The following is a 23,729-nucleotide window of genomic DNA, read 5'->3' on the forward strand; positions in this document are numbered from 1 at the left end:
AAGTGACACGAAATTTCAAAACTTTTGTTTATATACTACTGTCAAAACCAATCGGTCCAATTGTATGCATACACCCGTACAATATTCAATTTTTCTTTTATTTAAAATAAATATTTTAAAAAATATATATATCTATAATTAATTCTCGCTTATAAGATTTTTTTTACATATTGATCTGTGAGTTTTTTTCATCTATTGTGGATAAGAACAAAATAATGACAAACCTTACCTTTTAAGGATTTGGGTGTCATGATTCCTAAGATTGTTTCAAAATTTGTTAAATTTATATATTAAGAATTTTTATTTTTTTTAAATTGTATATGTAATATATATTGAAATTTTATAAGAATTAAATTAAGTATCTTTTTATTTCTTTTTTTTATAAAATACAACATTGAATGTTAATAAATAATAAAACAAAAATAAAATATAACAAAGAATAAAAATATATTTTTTTTTATTTTTTCCATTGTCTTTTAAATTTTTCATATATTGTACTTATCTTATGCTCTCACATGTTTTCTTTTTATTTATGTAGAAAAAAATAAGCTAGATACAAACTCACTTCTTTTTGTTTCCATACGTTCTTTTTCATTCTTTAAGAAGAAAAAAAAACTCTTTATTATCTCACCTGACAGTGAAATATTAGTTTAATAGTTAGTTTTATTTTTTATCCCATGAGCCTTTGTATACTCATTTTTTATGAATATAAAAACATAGAAAGTATACTGTATACGGGTCAGCGCAAATGATGGTTGTCCAGGTAGTCGTTTTAGGATATTGAAGAATAATTAATAGTGTAACTAGTTAATGCGCAGTTAGCATATATAATAAAAGGTATTAACGATGAATTAATAGGTTTGATTAATTTAAATTTTATGTGATTAATGTCGAGATAAAGACCAAAAACATTCAATTAGATCTAGTATCCTATGCAGGTCAACAATCAGATTATCCAACAGGTTTGGACAATGAAAATATTTAATAGAGTAAGAAATGACGATGACCTAATCTCTTCTAATCAAAATAGAAAGAAAAAGTAATGTACTATGTCATAACTAGTTTTTAATCATGGTTTGATTATAGTATAATTTTGTTTTAGTAATTACGTCTATGAATTTTCAATTATATGATAGATTATTTTTTAATTTTAAACTCAAAAATGTATATTAGTAAAGAATAAAACAATAGAATCATTTTAAAAGTGATTAAAGGACAGTGAAGAGAAAACAAGATAAATTTAATTTATTTAAGCGTGATATTAATTATTCAATCGTTTAATTAGATAAGTATTTTTTAAGATTTAAAGATAGGTGAAGAGGTTTAATATTAATTATTTGAAAAGTGATCTAGAAAACTGTCATCAATTATGAAAATATTCATTGAGTAAAATAAATAAAATTACAAAAATTTATTTGAAACACAATATATATCATATATAACTTTAAAACTATAAATTTTGAATATATTATTTGACTCCTCTAAAATCATTAGCTAAGATCCCATCACTAAACATAAACCACTGTCATTGTCTTGGATTCTTAATTACTTTTATGATGTAATGTATATATTTTTTTAAAGATATGCAATTAAATTTTATTTTATTTTTTTTTGGGTTTTTACAATTATTTACTCTATGTTATCAAAGTATTTTATGACTGTTTAGTTTAGGAATGACTTCCAAACAAAGTCTATAATCAATTGAATTTAAAAATTTATTCTAGATTACACAATAAAATGTATTACTTTTATGGAAATGAAATTTGCAATCCAAAATTCATTTCTAAATCTAAAAAACATATTCTTAGATAAATAATTAATTATTTTACTTATATATTGTCCGTTGTAAAAGCTTTTATGCTATCACTTTCCATCAATTCACCTTTTTGCTACCTCAAATTTTACAATACTAAGTATTTCATCCATGTTAGACAATACATCTACTTCATTTAATGTTTTTTCCAAATTTTCAATCTATTATTCGTTAAAAATAGTCAACATCAAAACAATTACAAAAGTGATTATAAAAGAATGTATCACTTTGATACTATGATGGAGTCAAAAGGTCTTTAAGTATCCACTAACCAAATATAAAAACAAACAAAAAATGGTTTTCAAATTGCGGTATTCGTAAGTTATAATTGGTTTTTAAATTACACAATTTTAATTTATGTATTATATAAAATTAAAAGTAGATTTTGGCTTTTGCATGGTGTAATTTGAAAATTAAATTGTAATTTATAATACAACTTTTACTTTCAAATTACACAATTTAAAAGTCATATTCCAAATTATATAATCCATAAGTAAAGATTAACTTCTAAATGATTTTATAAATTTTGTAATCCAAAATATTATTTATAATTTTGAATTACACTATCTAAAAACAATCATTTATCAATACTTTGAAAAACTTGTGAATTACATAATTTATATATATATATATGTATATATATATATATACATATATATATGTATATATATATATATATATATATAGAAACTCAAAAAAATTCAAAACCAAAATGTAAATCTCTTATCCACTTTTAAGCTTCACTGTTTTCAGTCAAGTACTTGCAAAATCCTAGCCAACCCTTCAATCATAAACAGAAAAGAACACAAATCAATGCTACAACTGTTTAGAAAAACAACACAAGAACACAACACCGACAAATCCACCTTGTTGCCATTTAACACACTGAGGACAAAATTGGCATTTTCACATTCATGAGGTGCATAAGGAAAGTATGGGCTGCAGAAAGAATCCCCATCACCATATACTTTACTTGTAATTCTGTATCCCATATAATTTCTTCCTGCACCCCATTTATTTTAAAATGGCATTCATTATTTTTATTTTATAACAACAACGATCTTTGGGAAATAATTTACACATTCCATAATTTAGAAGTTTAAAGTTTAAAAATATTATCGATGATTTCACAATCCAAAATACTTGTGCTTTTACGGATTATAGATCTGAAAAGTTACATTTATCCTTTCATAATTACAAGTAAACTAAATCTCGAATTCCTTTTTTGAAATGTTTAATACAAAAAACTTTGAAATATTCAAACCCTGTCTACGCAAACGAGCTTATCTTGTGATGGACATAGCATTCTTTCATTATCTTATTTGAACATTTCCCACAATAATTTACATTAGTGTAGAAGAGTGACAAAAATACATACAAAACACTATCATAAATAGCTCATCTAAAATATCCTATCCAAATTAGTTATCATATAACTAAAACTTTTAAAATAACATAACTAATGATAAGAAAATCAAAATATATCTATAAAATATTTTTGTGTGAAATAAAAGTAGTCTAAGTAAATAAAATCCTTCTTTAATATTATTATTTTTACCAATAAAGTAATTCTAATAAAATTTCGTAAAAGATACGTGGAGACTAAATATAAATAACTAAGTTGATCAAAAACCAATCATGATAATCACTAAGATAAAACATGTACTTTTAATAACTAAGTTAAGCAAAAACCTATTCTGATATCTTTGTTGAACATACCTTTTGTTTCTAAATACTTCTACAAATGAAATTTGAATTGGAAAATCTCAATCGTTTGGAATCTTGCACAAACAAAGACACTTAGAACTGCTTTCTGGGATGGGTTTTGTTTGCCTAACCACCGTCACCGCCACCGTCGACCACCACCCTTATTAGCTGGTAAGACAGGATTTATTTTCTTCCCGTTTTCTCTGTAGATCATGAACATGATACTGACAACGCGATTATTGTTCTTGGGTTTCGTATTTTTCTCTTCTTTAAATCCCAAATTCTTAATTTAATCGAAAAGAAATATTTTTGTTGCGGAAGAACACTGTTAAAACTTACTGCTGGGTTTCTTTGTAAGAGTTTAAAGTGTGAATTGTTACTCATGATTTGGGTGGCTGAATTGTTTTCTGTTCTTTTCCTCGTTCAAGAACACCTTAAACCACCACGGACCACCTTGAACAGTCTCAGGAGAGATTGGTAGCGACGACAGGTTTATTTTTCTTTTACTCTTATGTTTTCTCTCCATTTCGCATCCCTTTCAAATCACTGCTTCCTATAAAAGTATTATATATACATAATATGTATCCATCAAGAATCAGAAATCAAAACCAACCAACCCAAGAAAACAAAAAATGTATTCAATGGAGAAGCTTTGTTCTCATGAACCATTCTGACCCCAATGGGCATGAACAACGAGGTTCTCGATTAGGTGGTTTTTAGCGGTTCAATGGTGGGTGTTGGTGTACAGAAAAGCAGAGGACAGAATTAAACATTTAAAAATGGAGGGATTAAAAAGTAAATTAGTAAAAAATATTTTTATTAATCAATTGGGATATTTTCTTGGGAATAATAAAAATCAAAACTTTCACCAACCCCTGAATATATAAAGGAAGAAGTGGGTGGTGGTTTGGAGTGATGAGAGGAAAAAAAGAATTGAAGTGACAGATATACTCACAAAGAGGAAGAGAAGAGAGATGGCTTGCAGACAATTGTGGGCTTCAAGAGCGGCCTCTTCCCTGAGGATCTCTGTGTCTCACAGAGCCTTTTCTAATGGTCATCTCTCCTTCTCCTTCTTCTTCCATCTCTCGTCTCATCTCATCTGATTTTCATTTCTTCTATTTCATTGATCACCTACAGTTTTGTTCTCCTCATGTCTTTTGTTATGCCCTGGATCTTCTCATACTTGTTTTTCCTTCAATCTCTCATTTTAAATTTGGTCTCTCTTAATTTCTGGATTGGCAATTAACATTTCTTGACATGTTTTTTGTTGTATAATATATGGACATGTTTTTTTGTTGTATAATATATGGCATAATGCTAACATTTTTAGCGTGGATTCATTCATGAATAGATATCTCTTAATGTGTTGGTTCCGTTGGCATTGCTTTTTTTCCATTTTTTCCTTTGTATTATCTATATATTTTAATGGCAAGCAGCTTTCTAAGCGGTGGTGGGAAGGGAAGTGCTCCACCCACCTACCAACAAATTACAATATCCAATTTTTTATGATTAGTTTTTGACCTTTTTGTCACTGCTTCACATTCTTAATGGCAGTATTATCTGTCACCTAATTATGTTGCATTCTAAACCGAGTGGGCCTTACTGGCCCAAATATTTACAATAATCAAACTGGAGAGTGGGGGAACTGGTAATGATAGTGTACGTTGTAGAAGTGGGAAAATGTTTTTATTTCGTAGCACTAAATGTATAATGGAAACTAGGATAAAATTGAATATATATCATGTTTGTATACGATTTAAGAGATTTAGTTTGCTAACTTTTAGTTATCTGTCTAACTTAACTGCCCTTTTTGGATTCTTCCATGTTATGCTTGCAGTTGTTAAAGATCTGAAGTATGCCGATTCCCACGAATGGGTAAAAGTTGATGGGAATTCTGCAACCGTTGGTATCACTGATCATGCCCAAGATCATTTGGGTGATGTTGTGTATGTTGAATTGCCTGAAGTGGGAGCAACCGTCACACAAGGAGATAGTTTTGGTGCAGTTGAAAGTGTGAAGGCAACTAGTGATGTTAACTCTCCTGTTTCTGGAAAAGTGATTGAAGTGAATGAAGAGCTTAGTAGCTCTCCTGCTTTGGTGAGTTTATTGACAAGATGTGTGTGCTGAGTTTATGTGCATTAACTACTTTTTCTTCCTGCTGTACTTTTTAGTTTTCACATGCTACATCTTGGATCAACATGCCTTTGTAATGCAGAAGTATTGCATTGAATTATTTTTTTCTCAACACCCAGTGTTTTCATGTCCTACGTTTCTTCTTGCAGGTCAACTCAAGCCCTTATAAAGATGGATGGATAATTAAAGTTGAACTGAATGACAGTGGTGAACTAAACAACTTGATGGATTCAGAAAGGTACTCCAAATTCTGTGAAGAAGAAGATGCACATTGAGATATTTCAGTACATCATGTTTTAGTGGTGAAAGCTAAGACTGGATTGTTCTGTTTTCTACATGTGACACGTCTTGACTGCTCTATTTTTTTTTTTCATGAGCTTGTGATTCAATGGGATGATTTATCACTCTTTGCAATGGAAATATGAATTTGATAACGTGGTAAATTGATTGCTAGTTTTCTTTATAAAGTTATGCCAATTTTGTTAGATGATTATGATAGTCGGAGAAATAAGATGGGATTGAGATTTCAAGGTCCATATTCTTTACACATGATAGACACCATTTTTCAAATATTGCATGAAGAAAACTAACCTTATTGGTAGTTCAAAGTACATCCCAATTCACCTATTTCTTCCATGATTATGTAGGTGTCTCGTTCCTTAATATTTGAGAAATAATTTAATTGAAAGAAACTATGGCTATTTTACAAGAATGTAAGGTTGAATCTGAAAAATAAATTATAGATTTACTAATGATACAGTTTAACTGATGACCTATTAAAAGTGGGTGCAACATCATTGTAGAGTCATCCAAAAAATTAGGGACAAAAACTTCAATGTGGTTGGTTACAAACTGGCAATACTTTGCTCTTAAGTCATAAAGGAGCTTTGTCTCGTGCTTGTCATGCATGATACTTGTGATTCATGGTTTCAAATTCATGTGATTCTATGGAAAAGGCTCGACTATCAATAGTAAGCAAAGTAACTGACTGGTACTTATCAAGACGCTTCAAAATTATAGCTAAGGTTTAAGTTAGCAATATAAAATTTGATTCTTTATTAAGGATTGTAAAAATATTTAGGATTGGAATTCATTCCTTAATTTTACACAAGAGTATAACCCATTCCCTTTAAAAATATCATTTTCCCTCACTATTGTTGATATCATCTTGGTCCTCTTGCATTTTGCTTGGACGAAATAACTCCATTTGTGACGATGACCGAGATCACCTCGGATGTGTCATTCAAGGCATTCAATGTGAAGTAATCGGAACATGAACAGGAACGAGTTAAGAAAACAATCCGAACTTATGTCGGTAACCATAAACGATAAACAAACTATTTATGTAAAATCCTACCCTTAAAACAGGTTGAAGAAATTAATTACTCATTACAAAAAGTAAAACCATGTTAATCTAGGTCCATACGGTAGGGTTAAATAGGTTGACATTTTTTAATGTAAACACCTTCAATCCAGAAAGAGACGACATCAAATATGCATAACTAAGACAATTATTTAAAATCTTAAGAAATCCAATAACAATAGATTGTAATGCCATTTAAAAATAATCTAATTTGATCTCATAAAACTAATTTAATTTTAATATTATAATTTACTTCTATTTTAGTTAAGTTTATGTATGAAGAAAAAGAAAATATAATAAAAATAAAATACAGAATACTAGAGTTGTAATTGTCCCTTTTGCAAAATCAGGCAACATGCTTATCTAATAAGAGATGTAAAATTTGTATGTCTTAAACAGAAACCATAAACTATCCTACCACGAAGTATTTAATTTTTATAGGGCCATTGACTATAGCTGCTTCTACTCAAACATTCATACTACCTATGCAATACCAAACGTGCGTACTGTTCAAACTCTTTTTCTCAACAATAGCAATGATGACAAGTAACGAAAACCAACCACAACAATTATGTAACAAGTGTCACCAGCTTTGCTTATGAATGAAGTGACAAAATACTTTTTTTTAATTGAATATTCGGAACCTCTTCTATATCTATCCAATGACACAAAAGCAATAATTGCTAAACAATCTGCCACTTTATTACAATAACGTTTAACATGAGATAAAAAGAAAAGCAGACATTCATTTACACCAAATCGTGCAGTCATATAAAAATACCACCAAAGTGCGTGTTTATTGGTTTCTCAGCTCACCAACTCTGATAAAGTGTATAAGGCCATCTGTTTTGGGGCAAAATTGATGGAGATAAATAAAGATGCACAGCTACTTGCAATAATATTCCCATTTTCATCTCTAAGTACTCTCATAAACCAGATCCTCTGTTCTTCTTCTTGAGATACGCATCAAAATGATCCTTGAATAAAGTTAATGCCCGTTTGGTTGTTGAAATGTTTACATTTTGGTGGCGCCTTCACCTTCCAAACGAGCTTTCAAAAATCGCCTTGTATTAGATTCGATGAAACTTGGCATTTACAGTTTTCATAAACCAAAGTGTCCAGCCTAAAACGAATAGTCACCGTCGGATGTACACTCCATGTAATCTGTTCACCGAGAGCTGTTGAGAAATTATCAGATGGCCATAAAAGATTGCTTACATGACGCGATTGTTTCACGTAAATGCTGAGTGCACAATTAAATCTGCAACTACAACGGATAAAAGTACTGATTCAGTGTGTGTGATGTCAAAAACGAAAACAACTCAGTGAAGATCTCAGATTTATGTTTAATTTGATCCGATACAATCCAGACATGCCATTACTAAAGATCATAATCTATCCACTATTTAACGATTAACTAGGAAAACTATATCTCACATACTAGTATTACTAAACACTTCTGCACTTACGTTTAAATATATAACGCATCACACTTTCTAACCATTTAACTTCTGTCCAACTTTGCAGCTCCACCACTTTTATGAAACTCCGAGAACAAGTATTCAAAAACACGGTTCATCTGAGAGAAACATTTAACCTTACATTAACTTGATCACTCTCTTTAAATGAAATACTTTGGTTGGGCATACAAACACAGCACATTTTATAATTTCATCGTGTGAAAAAATACAAAATAAGAGAATCAAGATATGAGGGGGAGAGAAACACACACGGGCAAGAGAAAAAAGAGTTACAAATATTAGTTATCACAACACAAGGGCAACGCTCAAAACACTCCCAGCACAGAGCAGCGGAATGAATCGCTTAGGCCTTTTCCCACTTGAGGGGCTTGACCACTTCCCATGTGAAGTCAGAGTCCTCTCTGCCAAAGTGTCCATATGCAGCAGTCTTCAAGAACCGGCTATTCCCACCCCTCTTCAGATCAAGGTTGATGGAAATCATACCAGGCCTGAAGTCAAAGTTCTCCTTCACAATCTTCAGGATCTCCTTGTCAGGGATCTTCCCAGTTCCGTAGGTATCAACGAAAACAGACAAAGGCTCAGGCACACCAATTGCATAAGACACTTGCACAATGCATCTTCTCGCAAGTCCACTCGCCACAATGCTCTTAGCAGCCTGCCTCACAATGTAAGCACCACTCCTATCAACCTTCGTGGGGTCCTTCCCAGAGAAGGCACCACCGCCATGAGCACCCCATCCTCCGTAGGTATCGATGATGATCTTCCTCCCGGTCAGACCGGCGTCACCGTGAGGACCACCAATCACAAAACGGCCGGAGGGGTTCAAGTGGAAAATGGTCTTCTCATCAAGGTACTTCTCGGGAATCACGGGCTTGATCACGTGCTCTTTCAGATCAGCAGCAATTTCATCATTCGTGACAGTCTCGTCATGTTGTGTGGAGATGAGCACGGTGTGGACACGAACTGGAACCATGGCACCCTTGTCATTGTAATACTCAACAGTAACTTGGGTCTTGCCATCGGGTCTGAGCCAAGGGCAGGTACCGTTCTTCCGAACCTCAGTGAGACGAGCCCCGAGTTTGGTTGCGAGGACGTGGCTCAGGGGCATCAATTCAGGGGTCTCGTCGGTGGCATAGCCGAACATGTGACCCTGGTCGCCGGCACCGATTTCTTCAGGTCTTTTGGTGAGGTGGCCATGCACGCCCTGGGCAATATCAGGACTCTGTTGCTCAATGTTCACAAGGACCTTGCAGTTGTCGGCATCAAGTCCCACATCGTCTGAGATGAAGCCGATGTTCCTGCAGGTGTCACGCACGATCTTCTCGTAGTCAATGTTGGCCTTGGTGGTGATTTCTCCGAAGACCATGACCAAGTTGGTTTTGGTGCATGTCTCACAAGCAACCTTGCTCTCCGGATCTTGCTCAAGGCAGGCGTCAAGAACAGCATCGGAGATTTGGTCGCAGAGCTTGTCTGGGTGTCCCTCGTTCACGGACTCGGAGGTAAACAGAAATGTCTCTGCCATCTCTAAACTTTTTAAACTGCAGAACAAACCTACAATTAGAACCCGAGAGAGTAGACAAAAAAAGAAGAAAGAATGATAGATCTTCTCTAAATTTTTCTAATTTATACATTTTGATATTTTTCCATGCTATAAGAGAAAGTTGGCGCAAACATAATGTCTCGTACACAATTAGCCAACAGTAATAGATGCGAGAAACAACAGATACACACCCCCACAAGAATATGCAACACCAAAATCCCCCCTTCCCCCAAAGGTGAATATTTTTTACAAGCCATTCAAAATAAAAGCCACTAGCATACGATTTCGGATAGATCTGAAAGACTAACTGGTATTCTGCAGAAAGTAAAGAAACAGGGTACACTGCACATTTAAAGCAGTTTGCGGAAACAGAGATCGACCCAGTAAAAGAAAAGCCAAAGCAAACAGACCCAGAAGGGCAAGATCCCAAATTGATGAAGGGTACTATGTGCAAGAATGCAGAAGATAGAGATGGTTGGAACAGAGCAAAAGAAGAGTACCTTGAAAGATAGAAGAGCAGACACGGAGAGAGAAAGAGAGAGACAGATCGTAACGATAGGGTGGTTAAGTGGGACTGGTCTCAACTTTGAAGTCAAGCACTGCGAGTTGAAATGAGGGCATTGAGTTGGCATTTATAGGGCAGAGGGGTGGGTGGCGTAACTTGAATGACGAAAAAGCCCCTAAGGAACATGATTACATTACGGGTTAGATTCATCCATTTGCATGTGAATGTCGTGGCATTTGAATAGAAGGCTGAGATGGGAAGTGAGAGTGAAGCTGAGCCGTTGAATGTGTTGAAAAAATGAGAGAAGAAGGTAAAATAGGTCATGCGTGTTGCTTACCAACTACAACCTTTGAGGTTGGGCAAGTGAGATATTGACATGTTTGGAGAGTTGAGTGGCACCTGTTCTTGGCCACCTTTTTCTTTGTCTGTCTGGTTTTGACTCTGAATTCAGTGCTTGCGTTGCTACTCTTAAGAATGTAGTTGTTGTATTAAAAAATGTTAATTGCATATGTTAAATGATAAATGACGAATGCTTTTATCAGCAAGAGTAATGGAGTGTGGTTGGTAAGGAAAAGATGCATGTCTTGTGAGTGTGACTGAGAGAAGTCTCTTGCTCAAGAAACTTTTCTAGTTGTTGACACATAATTTTTATAATAAATGGCACAGGTTTTTCATTGCAGCATGCAAAACAAATTCATAAAATATATTTGGTACAAATCTGAGAATGGATGAAAAATACAGGGAAATTTATAAGTATTTTGTTGGAGAGAAAAATAAAAACAGAGAAATACAGTGGGTAAATTACTATTTTCTCAAAATAAAAGAAAACCTACTCATGTAATTTCATTTGGACTTTAATTCTCAAACCATACTTATTTAATGTTTACTTTGATAATTCAGTGTTCAAAAGGTCGAATTTTGAACCTGAAATAGTTTCTCATCTCACGTCATCAAAATTTGATAGAATTCAATTCTTGGAAAGTTTAATTTTGACTTTATTTTTTAAAATAAAAAGAGATAAGAGAATCGTATGATATTAAAATTTCTCAGATTGGATTCTTGATATTTTAAAAGTAAATGAATTTAATTGAGTAAATAATGTTTGAAATAATTTATTCAGGTTTTTTTAAAAAAAATAATCTGAAAAAAAAGTGTAAATTATTTTATCCAATACTTCTCTCCTTCGGGCTATACTAACTTTATCCATTATACTCTCAACTTATGGTAGCAGATGTGTGAGAATTGACAAATATGACTGTGTTGGGTTAAAAAGAGAAGGGAAAAAAATAACTTTTAAAAATATAGAAATCGAGATTACGCCTAGTATTCACTGTGAAGAATTATTTCCTACTTATTATATTTTAATATTCTTTATAGTCATCATGAAATTAGGGATTTTTTAAATAATTTATCACCTTTTTATTATACATTTTTACTTCGTCCATTTTTTTTTCTATTTTTTCATTTTTCTTCAACAAAAATATTTAAATTTTTAATTTATTCTTTGTGTGTTTTCACGATCTTAATTCCTTGTAACATATTTTGTTTTTTTTTTCAACAAAGATAAAGGAAAATATTTTGGTAATTCATCAAGTAGTAAAAAGTATAATCTATTTAATTTGGATAACATATCCGTGATATTTTATGCATATGTTTATTTATGAAGTATTTAATTTATAAAATAATACTTTTATAATAATAATAATTTATAAATTTTTATTTCACAATATTTAATGAATGTGATTTTAATTTAGAATTATATAATAACAATCATATATTTATTATATATTTTTTTAAAATTATATATTTTCAATATATATTGTATCATATTATTTTTAAAATAAATATATTGGTGTATCATGTTTGTGTTGTATATGTACCTTATAGATTATAATAAATTGTCTGTGAATAACTGTTTGCAGTTGAGTTTATTATAGTTTTTCAATAAATAATCCCTCAAACTAAACATTAAAAAAAAAACAAATAGAATTCAACTACTTGTAGTTCTAGTTTCACATAAAAATTAAAATATTGTTTACATAATTTTTTAAAATATTTTGTCATAAAAATAAGAAATAAAGAAATATGCTATAAATGTTTTATAATTGACTTCTTTAGAACGCATCGAATGTGAAAATTCATGTGATTCCCAAACAAAAATAATTTGTTTTTTTTATAAGTAAATAAATTATACTATCTTAACAGGATGACAATAAAAGTTATGGAGATCCAATTTTGACACTATATATAGTAGAAAATGAATTATTTATTTGCTTATATTTTGAAAGTAAAAAAACCAGTGGTTAATAATTGTATCAATGCCTAATTTATAGTGTTAAAATTAAAATAATTTAATTTTAATTTTAATTGCACCTTACCTCATTTAATTATTTTTGGCTTGATATTCATTTAACCTTAAACACACCAAGTTGTAAAAAGTCAACTTGTTCAAAATATAGGACCAGACAAAAAGATAAATAATGAGTTTGAATTCACCTTGTAAACACCTTTATTTAGATTTCATTCACTATCCTTCACCACAACCAGAGAAATAAGTCAATTACTTGGTAAACATTAATATGTCAACTCAGTCCAACATAAACTATAAAAATAAGATATTTATTCCCATACTTAAAAAATTATATCACATTCTTATGTGTTTAGCAAGGATTCTAGAATGTAATGAAATGCAGTGTAATAAAATTGTATTGCAATACTCCAAATTACAATCTTAAAAACATTGAGTTATACAAAGTTAACGTGTCAGATGGGTTTAAAAGTTGATGAACCTAAACTATTTATGTATGAAATTCATAATTACCTCAACATAAATTGAAGCGTAGGATATAACTATATTTAATTATCTCTATTTACCTTTTTTTTCTTTTCTAAATCCAACTTTTGGGAGCAAATATTTGTTTTGTTTTCATTTTTAATAATTTACAGTTTTAATCCTTTTCAAAAAATTATTTATTCTTTTAATTTGACATGTTTTTAAAATTTTTTAATAGACGACTTAGTATCTCAGTGATCAACCAGAGTTGAATTGGATCATATCACAAAATTAGCAAACCAATCTCATCCAAATATGTTAGTATAAACGAGTTCAGTCTTTTTTTTTCTTGCCGAATAGCTCACTCATTATTTTTAGGCGTGAACCGACATTATTTAAAGTATTTTTCCAACTTAAAATGCACAGAGAAGCCAAAATATACATAGAAAAGCAAAATTTGTCCCTGAATATACGACAGGTTATAATTATAGTCAATATAAATATAACAAATATATATTATGGTAGTTGTAATGATACAAAAACCTAAAGGATACAAAAAGTAGATGTGGAATAGTCCAAGTGATCAATCTTATAAAAAAAAAATAGAATAATAACAGAGAGATGCGAATAATACCAGTTTAGTAGTTGTCCTTATTTGCAGCTTCCAACAGGCAACATAGAAATGTAGTACTATAGTGTAACTTTGATTAACACCAAAACCTATCATGAATCTCTAGCTTTTACCATCTTTTAAATTAAAATTCGCTTTAGAGATCTTCAATTTAATTGGTAGATGTAGTGAAAAATGGAACTACAGACCATCATACCACATCAGCATGTACTACAACTTTATAAATGGGGCAGAGCACCACGATCCATCACCACTAATTTTTAAGCTTTACAAGTTTTAGAGACAAAATCGAATTACTCCCTGAAAATTTGATAAAATCAATTTGTCCCTGTCAGCAACAAGGTCTCTGTTCGGTTAATAGCCATCAAAGGAATCATGTCCCTGTAGGTGTTATATCTGAAGGTTCATATTATCATGCTTCTGCCAGATATACAGATTTTTCAAACTTATTTCTTAACACCAACATTAGTTTTTGCCTACAGTCTCTCCTATGCAAATTTGCAACTCGAATATTTTAGAATTAGGAAAGCCATGCATTTGATTCCACTCACTCAGAGAGAAGCATTACAATCCATAAATTCACTCACTCGAATGCTCTTTTCAATGTTAGCATATGAAGAGATACAATGGCTAGGGGCACAAAAGAGGTACAAATGAAGAAACCTGATACTAGAAAAAAAAATACAAATGAAGACAAAAATACAAATGAACGTTCCTTAACTGATAATGTAAAGAAAAAAATACAAATGAAGACATAGAAGAAACAAAAGGAGGGAAAGAGAAACACAGAACAGTAGACACGAATAGTTTACGAATACTAGAAACTACAAGGGCAACCCTGAAAAACACCCAGCACAAAGCAGTGCAGTGGAATGAATTGCTTAGGCCTTTTCCCACTTGAGGGGCTTAACCACTTCCCATGTGAAATCAGCGTCCTCTCTGCCAAAGTGACCATATGCAGCAGTCTTCAAGAACCGGCTATTCCCACCCCTCTTCAGATCAAGGTTGATGGAAATCATACCAGGCCTGAAGTCAAAGTTCTCCTTCACAATCTCCAGGATCTCCTTGTCAGGGATCTTCCCAGTTCCGTAGGTATCAACGAAAACAGACAAAGGCTCAGGCACACCAATTGCATAAGACACTTGCACAATGCATCTTCTCGCAAGTCCACTCGCCACAATGCTCTTAGCAGCCTGCCTCACAATGTAAGCACCACTCCTATCAACCTTCGTGGGGTCCTTCCCAGAGAAGGCACCACCGCCATGAGCACCCCATCCTCCGTAGGTATCGATGATGATCTTCCTCCCGGTCAGACCGGCGTCACCGTGAGGACCACCGATCACAAAACGGCCAGAGGGGTTCAAGTGGAAAATGGTCTTCTCATCAAGGTACTTCTCGGGAATCACGGGCTTGATCACGTGCTCTTTCAGATCAGCAGCAATTTCATCGTTGGTGACAGTCTCATCATGTTGTGTAGAGATGAGCACGGTGTGGACACGAACTGGAACCATGGCACCCTTGTCATTGTAATACTCAACAGTCACTTGGGTCTTGCCATCAGGTCTGAGCCAAGGGCAGGTACCGTTCTTCCGAACCTCAGTGAGACGAGCCCCGAGTTTGGTTGCGAGGACGTGGCTCAAGGGCATCAATTCAGGGGTCTCGTCGGTGGCATAGCCGAACATGTGACCCTGGTCGCCGGCACCGATTTCTTCAGGTCTTTTGGTGAGGTGGCCATGCACGCCCTGGGCAATATCAGGACTCTGCTGCTCAATGTTCACAAGGACCTTGCAGTTGTCGGCATCAAGTCCCACATCGTCTGAGATGAAGCCGATGTTCCTGCAGGTGTCACGCACGATCTTCTCGTAGTCAACGTTGGCCTTGGTGGTGATTTCTCCGAAGACCATGACCAAGTTGGTTTTGGTGCATGTCTCACAAGCAACCTTGCTCTCTGGATCTTGCTCAAGGCAGGCGTCAAGAACAGCATCGGAGATTTGGTCGCAGAGCTTGTCTGGGTGTCCCTCGTTCACGGACTCGGAGGTAAACAGAAATGTCTCTGCCATCTTTGAACTTTCTAAACTGCACGACAACCCTACAATCAGAACCTAAATGCAAATCCACGAAAGGGAACATAACAGTAGCATAATATTCAGCAAGGGGAAAGCTTTTGAGACAAAAATACTGTTCTGTAACCATACAAACAAGCAATTAACCAAAGGGAAGTGGATCTAGTAGAAGCACACGACAAACCAAATCTCACTGTATTTAGCAGCAGATAGTGTTGCAAGCAGAATTAAGTACTAATGTTTTAAATTAAACAAGTATAAAGAAAAAACATAATGCTTACAAGCATGTACAACTTCAAAATTAACAGAAACCCTCTAATCAGCAAACCATATCTAAGCAAGCACAACGTCAGAGTTTAATTAGAAACCGAAAATACCCCAGAAGTTAATATTTTTTCACAAGCTATCTCTAGAGAAAGGCCGTTTGTGTTCGATATGGAGTAGATCTGAAAGGGTAAAGAGTTTCTGCAGCAACTAAAGAACCATAACAGTATTAACATTAGCCAATCAAAACCCCTTCGGGGAAACAGAGATCGACCCAGTGGAGGAAAAAACAAAGCAAATCGACCCATAAGTGCAAGATCCCAAATCGAGAAAGCGTGAAGAAAGAGAAGTTTAGAAGAGACGAAAAGAAAAGTAACCTGAACGGTGTAGCAGAGAATGAGAGTATGAACGAGGGTGGGTGGAATGTAAGCACTAAGTTGACATTTATAGGAAAATTGGGTGGGTGGTGCAATTTAATGACGGAAATGCCCTGAGTAAGAGAAACATATTGCATATTGGCTCATCAATATATATTCTTTTACACTATTTCTTAAATTTATTTTTTATTGTTTAAAATTTATTATAAATTATGAGAGAGTAATTAACTGAGATGTATAGTCTATATTTTTTCTTTCCATGTTTTTTAGTTCAATCATTAAAAATGTATTCAAACAATATGTTTTTAGTATTTTGTTTTCTCTCCATGTAGTAAAAGTGCCAAGGAATTGAGAGGAGATTTAATTTTCTTTGTTTTTATTTATATTTTATTGGTGTTATGTTTTTTCAATAAATCTTATTTTTTTCATAAACCGTGTATGTTAAATGAAATTTAGAGTTATATTTGCATTCCAAACAATATTTTTCTAAGAGTGAATCTCTTTTATATTCGTATACTTTCATTTAAGAGGAAACATTTCTAATTAGTATTTATTTTCTTATTATTCATCTTAACATTACACGCCTACCTAAAACTCATTTCACAAAGATTTTTGGTTTCATTTTTTATAAAAATATTTCAAATTGGTTTCTCAAATTTTTTTATCTTAATTATGTTTTAGTTTTTTGAAAAACTGATATAATTTTGTTTTTTTTATAATTGAACTGACTATATTAAAGATCAATTTAAGACCTTTTATTTTTCACTTTAATTTATATTTTAGTATAAAAAATTATGTTCGCATGTAAGTTTTAATTCAGTTGTGTTTTTGTCAGTATCATTCTCTCATTTAATTTAGTATTTATATTTATTATTTTAGTTAAATTCAGTCATAATTTTTTTTTGTTAAAATAGAATAATTTTTTCTCTTTTCAAATTGAAAACATATTTATTTTTTGATATAAATGTTATATTTAGATGATAAAAATACTCCTACATGCGAGTATCCGTGAAAAAAATTTGTGATAAATAATTGGTATTTGTCGGTCACGTATAGCGAGTAATTTAATACTTGTTTATAAACGAATCGAGTGTGGATATCATAGTATTTGTGTCCGCATGTATCAATTATCCGTAAAAAATAAAAAAAAAATCATTTATATTTTATTAAGTTAAATTTAATTAAAATTAAAATTAATTTATATTTCATCAGGTTAAATTTAATTAAAATTAAATTTTAATTTATATTATATTGTATATTTTGTTTTAGTTTTGTTTTAAGAAATTATAAAACATATTTTTTAAATATTCGTGGGTTTAAAAATACCTGCGGATATTTCATCCAACCCAAGTTGTTGTCATCCATAATTATAATGATATTTTTTAAAATTCATATTTTTATTAAATATTTTTAGAATTAGTTTTAAATCAACTATAACTATATTATTAAAATGTCATTATTATATTTATGTATATTTTTGTTATTATAAATCTTAACATTTATATAAAAATTTAATTTAATCTTAATTTAAGAAAAACAAAATTGTTTCATTCTAAAAAGATGAAACTAAATTATATCAAAATAAAAAAAATGAAATTAAATATGAAACAATTATATATGACACGGTCATTATTACATCACAGTACTAGTATCATGTGATATGAGAATGACTTGAGGCATAAACAATTGTAAAAGAAATATATAATAATACAATAATTAAAAATTTATATAAAAAAAAAACTCACAAAGTAACACATGACATATATTCATATATTTTACGTTGCTTGCTGGTATAAATTGATGGAAATCACCAAATTATATCACTTTTTCTAAAATGGAGATCTAAACAAAAAAAACATAGTTGAAATATTTTGATAAAAATTGAGACAAAAGATATATTCAAACTTTTCTAAAATTACCAAGATGTCATAATTCTTAATCAATCTGGTTATAATTAATTATAGTTAATATGTACGCGAAGGATGAAAGGTGTAATTAGATTTTTTAGTTAAAGATCATTTAGACTAATTATTTATAATTTCAAAGATTAAATTGATTATATTTTTTTAATCAACTACAATAACTCTTTTTTATCAAACCAAATGTTGCAAACTATTATTCCTAACTTAAATGTCAGATATCGTTTCACACATAAAAAAGATTAGGATATCGTAGTACATAAAAGTAATTTAATATTGTTGGATTATAAGATTATATTCATTTATTTTAAATTTAAAAAATAAAAAATATTAAAATTTAAAACAATAACAGATTTTAATTTTACGTCTAAAAAATAAAAAAAGTATAAATATATTTAACCCTAATTTATAATTTTACAAACTATTTTGTTAGTTTTATAATTAATTCGTTTGTAAATTTAAAGCCTTTTAAGAAAATAAAAAAATTGTAAAGTCATACTGTCAGACCCATTAAAATTCACTCAAAACTCTATCTCAGTGGATTACATGTGTCAAGGAAGAGGAGCTCGAAGTCAGAAAGTGGAAACAGGTGCTGAAGGAGAGTGGACGTTCGTTTTTGGTGACGACAGTAGTTAATGCCAAATTTTCAAATGTTGTGCCACTTCTCTGCATGCTTACCTTCTTCTCCAAATCTCTGAAACCATTTTCCCCTCCTTCTCTCTAAGATTTCTTCATCTTCTCTCTACGAAATCTTACTCTTTTATTCCTCCGATCATTAAACAGACCACACCTGAGCATTCCCGGCGTCGAGGGCGTTCGTTTGAACCGATCAGTTTTCAATTCCGAGCTGGTAAATTCATCTCTCCCTCAGCTGTGTGGTTTCCTGGTACATGCAAACCTAGTTTATGGGTTGCATGAATCAATCATCTTGTTCTGAGAGTTTCTGGATTTTTTGTTTGGTTTAGTTTCGGAAGTTGTCAAGCGTTGAGGGTAGAAGGATTTGTAGAGGTGAACCAGTAACCATATCTGTGAGCGTTCGGTCACGTTAAGAAGTAAGGGAAGCTTATATAATTTGATTTTTATGTTCGTTTTGAATGGATGCATGTTCGTTGAATTGCTGAATGAATATGATTGTTGCTATGTTTTGACTGTATGAAGTATGAAGATTTACTATGATATGGATGTATGAATTTATGGAGATAGATGTTGAGAAATGAAGTGATATAAAGAATTCTACGTATGAAATTCCATATGAAAATTTATGTTCGTTACTGAATGGTCTTTGACCGTTCGGTTTTCTTGTGGACTCGGTTGGAACTGGATTCGTTCATTTGGATGGAATTCCAGTTGAGGACCGAGCTTCTTCGGTTAGTAATATTTGTATAAAAGCGTTCAACCAAGGATATTTGTTCCTTGGTATTCTGTTATAAAATTTAAGTATATCTATATGTATTTGTATATTTCGTTCGTTCTTGAACATTAGTTAAATGATATCGTATATTTATCAAGCCTTTATTCTATAACTTAAGTAGTGCTAGGTCTTACACTAAACGCTCGTACTAAGTAGTGCTCGGTCTTACACCAAGTACTTGTACTAAGTAGTGTTCGGTCTTACACCAAGTACTCGTACTAAGTAGTGCTCGGTCTTACACCAAGTACTCGTACTAAGTGGTGCTCGGTCTTAGACCAAGCGCTCGACCTTGATTTTTTAATTTAATTTTTAAATAAGAGCATTCGGCCAAAACCAATAGCGTTCGGTCTCTACAGTGCTCGGTCTTCGACTAGCACTCGTTCTCCTTGATGTTAAACTCATAAATAAGCTAAGTATTTATAGCGTTCGGTTTCTTCATATAATTTTGTCACTCAGTATTATTCGATGTCCTACACTATCAGTTTCTATGGTGTTCGGCCTAGAGTCTTAGTACTCGGCCTAGACTTATTGGCGTTCGATCTAAACTCTCATGAGTCAGTTTATTAAATTGGCTCACCTTGTAAATAACGTTCGATTATATTAGTCTTTGTGAAATATTATTGTAATTGGTCTCTTCCCAACCCCGTTAGTAACTCTCTCGGTTTTGATCTGTTTTGGAACTGGAGACCTCTCGATCTCACTCCAAGTGTTCGGTCTCGTTCGGGGTTGAAGATTTACGTTTGGTATTTGGTATCCTAAGGGATCTTTGTTCAAATTGGTTCAGTTGAGGTTTAATAATGAAAGATGATAGAATATGATGTAGATGAAATGAGTATGAATATGAAAGAGTATTCCGGGGAGGAATATCTCATGAATGGACATTGGAATTGGTAAAGTATGAATGTGGAAACGCTAAGCTGGCGGTTCATCCTGATATTCCGTGATTACTCGTTCTCACGTAGAGAAGGGTAAGTCATGTGTGGGAATGACATGAGGTCCTAGTCCTTATGGTTAATTTGGACATATAGGACTAACCTCGGGTGGCAGCTGTTGAGGGTATCCCAGTTACTACATCACCCGGGTGCACGAACGTCGTAACTACACAGAATTCATATAGTCCGGACAGTCAGAGTCTAGTATTAGGCTTTGCATGTAAAAGTGAATGAACTATCTCGTTTAGTTGATTGTGTGAAATATATGCTGATACATGAATTAAATTACATAAGCTTACCCTATTTTCCTGTCTTGTCTGATTTATACGTTCGGTTATTGTCCTGTCGTAATGATCATCCGTGTGGATGTGAGCAGAAGGAGAAGAGCTGCTGGAAGAAGCGCTAGAAGAAGAAAGTTTGGTCGAGGTAGAAGTTAAGACCGAACAGTATAATCGTTCGGTCAGTAGTTAGTTTATTTGTACGATGATCGTTCAATCATCTTTTACCTTTTTCTTTTGTATGACCGTTCGGTATAGGTCTTTTGTAAATCGTTCGGTCTAGATTGCTTATTTGTACAGTTTTAACTTTCTCATTATTCTGTAAGGCCGTTCGGCCATAACTGTACATTCTATCTTTTGTAAGACTGATCTGTAGTATTATTAACATGTGATTATTCTATTATATAGTTTTATACTGTATTTTTGGAATATTACACAGACAAAAATATTTATTTGTAAAACGGAAAATACATAATTAATAAGAAAAGCGTTACAAATATAATTCCTCAACGTTTTTAATTAAATATAATGTTTTGATATCTTATATAAATTAGTCTATTAGTTATCGATTTTTCTTAATTTTTCTTTCGAAAAACCCAATCCTCTAAGAAGAGTTTGGCTGTTAAATTAAATTAATTATGATATACCATTTTACATAGTTTTGTTTTATTTTATTTTTTTTATCTCAAAGACCAACTTCATTTTTTTTTCTGGTATCAATAATAACTATATTGTCCAAAAAATCATGAAGCTAAAATTAAAGTGTTGTTGGTATGGCCATTATATAAGAAGTATGAAAATTTGTGGTTGCTGGTTTTTGGAAGACAAGGACGAGACATATTCATATATTCATTAACTCTATGCCGAAACCGAATCTTGGCATTGCATGTGAATTATTCTCCAACTTAAGAGAGAGGTGAGACACTGCCATTTAGCATTCCGTAAATTTGTATGTTTAAATTTTGAATACTAAAACACCCATTAATTATTATTTTTTGTCTATTTAATTTTGAAATAGGAAAAAAAATCCAAGAATTATATTTAAAAACGTATACTCTCAAATATAAAAAAAAATGTTAAACATATGGGGTGTCGAATATTAACTAATTTTATCATATTTTATTATATTGTTTCTAAAGTTTCTTTCATTTATTTTTTTATAACTTTTTTCTTACTCTTGTATCAAATTTCAAGAAAAGTTAGATTAGGAAAGTACAAGTAATACAATTAAATGTCACTTTTTAACTTTCTTAAGGCAACAAAAATTCTCATTGTGTAAAAGGTAGAATTTTTGTATGAAGTTATGATAGATTTAATTACAAACACATATGTTGGATCTTTCGAGGAGGAGGTTCTCAGTGGGTTACTCATCGACTCTGATACTAATGAGTTAATGGATCTTTCACCTTTATATATTGCTCTACTTTTTCATTTCTATCCAATGTGGGACTTGGACTCACACTTGAATAACACGCATACGCCTGTTTTGAGTTGGTACATTTTAGTAATGTGTACCGGATTTTAGTAGACAAAAATACCTTTTTATATCATGAATTTTAAGTTTTAAGGTTAAGGGTACTTTAATAATTTTCATTATCAAAACAATAAAAAAAAATCCACAAACCCTTACTCACCTCTCTCATTCCTGTCAACCCTTTCTCTTTCATCTCTCTCACTCAAACCTTTTCTCTGTCATCCCTACCTAATAAGAAGGAAAAATATACAACACAGTTCTCTAATCAGAAATCAACATCAACATCATCAATTATTTTGTTATTAAAGTGGAAAACAAAATGAACGAACTGAGCAAGAGCAACAAATTGCGGTGTCGGTGTCGTGGGTTGTTGTGTGTGGGTGAGGGAGAGTATGAAGATGAGAGAGAAACAAATTGGATAAGTGAGGAATGTGGATTAGGGTTAGACAAGTGTTTCTGATTTTTTCAATTGAGATTACAGTAGGGATGACAGAGAAAACGTTGAAGTGACATAGATGAAAGAGGAAGGGTTGAGAGGAATGAGAAAGATGAGAAAGGGTTTTGGAGGTTTTTTTTTAGTTTTAGAAATGAAAATTATTAAATACCCTCAACCTTAAAACTTAGAATCTATGATATATAAGCATATATATATATATATATATATATATATATATATATATATATATATATATATATATATATGACACTATGCAAGCATAATCATTTAAAACTTTTACGTAATACTGAGGAACATCTATACGGAATTGACAAACATTCTATAATCATCACTCCTCATTTTCCTTTTTTTTTCTAAATAAACTTTTTTCTGTTTTAACCTTTTTTTTAACAAATACTATATCTGTGATTTATGGATTTGTAAAGGAAAAAAATGTTATTATTTGTGAACATTTTGAAGAAGTATGGTACTTACTAAAGCTTATGTAGACATTTATGTTGTGTTTTCATTACGTAGTAGCAAGGATGACGTTGTGGGATGTCATAGATGCAAACATGTGTGATGTTAGAGAGTTGAGAATGGTTCTCGGTGTCTTGGAACTGATTTTG

General features: G+C 32.0%; 3 protein-coding genes across 3 annotated transcripts; 1 reads left to right on the forward strand and 2 right to left on the reverse strand.

Annotated features, from left to right (window-relative positions):
* The first annotated feature begins 4,073 nt into the window (after nt 1-4,073).
* Nucleotides 4,074-6,096, forward strand: LOC124838271 (glycine cleavage system H protein 2, mitochondrial-like). The gene is made up of 3 exons (XM_047313837.2): nt 4,074-4,573; nt 5,358-5,617; nt 5,803-6,096. Exons 1-3 carry the CDS (start codon nt 4,495-4,497, stop codon nt 5,926-5,928), a joined length of 465 nt encoding a protein of 154 aa, XP_047169793.1. The 5' UTR covers nt 4,074-4,494; the 3' UTR covers nt 5,929-6,096.
* Nucleotides 6,097-8,596: 2,500 nt separating this feature from the next.
* On the reverse strand, nt 8,597-10,686 carry LOC124838241 (S-adenosylmethionine synthase). Its single transcript, XM_047313791.2, has 2 exons — nt 10,538-10,686; nt 8,597-10,035 (listed from the first exon to the last, which is right to left on the reverse strand). Exon 2 carries the CDS (start codon nt 10,017-10,019, stop codon nt 8,841-8,843), a length of 1,179 nt encoding a protein of 392 aa, XP_047169747.1. The 5' UTR covers nt 10,020-10,035; nt 10,538-10,686; the 3' UTR covers nt 8,597-8,840.
* A 3,948-nt stretch (nt 10,687-14,634) lies between these two features.
* On the reverse strand, nt 14,635-16,745 carry LOC124838269 (S-adenosylmethionine synthase-like). Its single transcript, XM_047313835.2, has 2 exons — nt 16,651-16,745; nt 14,635-16,022 (listed from the first exon to the last, which is right to left on the reverse strand). Exon 2 carries the CDS (start codon nt 16,004-16,006, stop codon nt 14,828-14,830), a length of 1,179 nt encoding a protein of 392 aa, XP_047169791.1. The 5' UTR covers nt 16,007-16,022; nt 16,651-16,745; the 3' UTR covers nt 14,635-14,827.
* Nucleotides 16,746-23,729: the final 6,984 nt, after the last annotated feature.

Source organism: Vigna umbellata, chromosome 1, assembly GCF_029865625.1.
Source record: "Vigna umbellata cultivar VRB3 chromosome 1, Vumbellata_1.0, whole genome shotgun sequence".
NCBI lineage: Eukaryota > Viridiplantae > Streptophyta > Magnoliopsida > Fabales > Fabaceae > Vigna > Vigna umbellata.

What these genes read in the sequence shown, in the direction of transcription:
- LOC124838241 (XM_047313791.2), bottom strand. Translation starts at nt 10,019, where the DNA reads ATGGCAGAGACATTTCTGTTTACCTCCGAGTCCGTGAACGAGGGACAC.
- LOC124838269 (XM_047313835.2), bottom strand. Translation starts at nt 16,006, where the DNA reads ATGGCAGAGACATTTCTGTTTACCTCCGAGTCCGTGAACGAGGGACAC.
- LOC124838271 (XM_047313837.2), top strand. Translation starts at nt 4,495, where the DNA reads ATGGCTTGCAGACAATTGTGGGCTTCAAGAGCGGCCTCTTCCCTGAGG. An exon ending in TCACAGAGCCTTTTCTAATG is followed by an intron (nt 4,574 to 5,357) that starts GTCATCTCTCCT and finishes TTATGCTTGCAG; the next exon opens with TTGTTAAAGATCTGAAGTAT. An exon ending in TTAGTAGCTCTCCTGCTTTG is followed by an intron (nt 5,618 to 5,802) that starts GTGAGTTTATTG and finishes TTCTTCTTGCAG; the next exon opens with GTCAACTCAAGCCCTTATAA.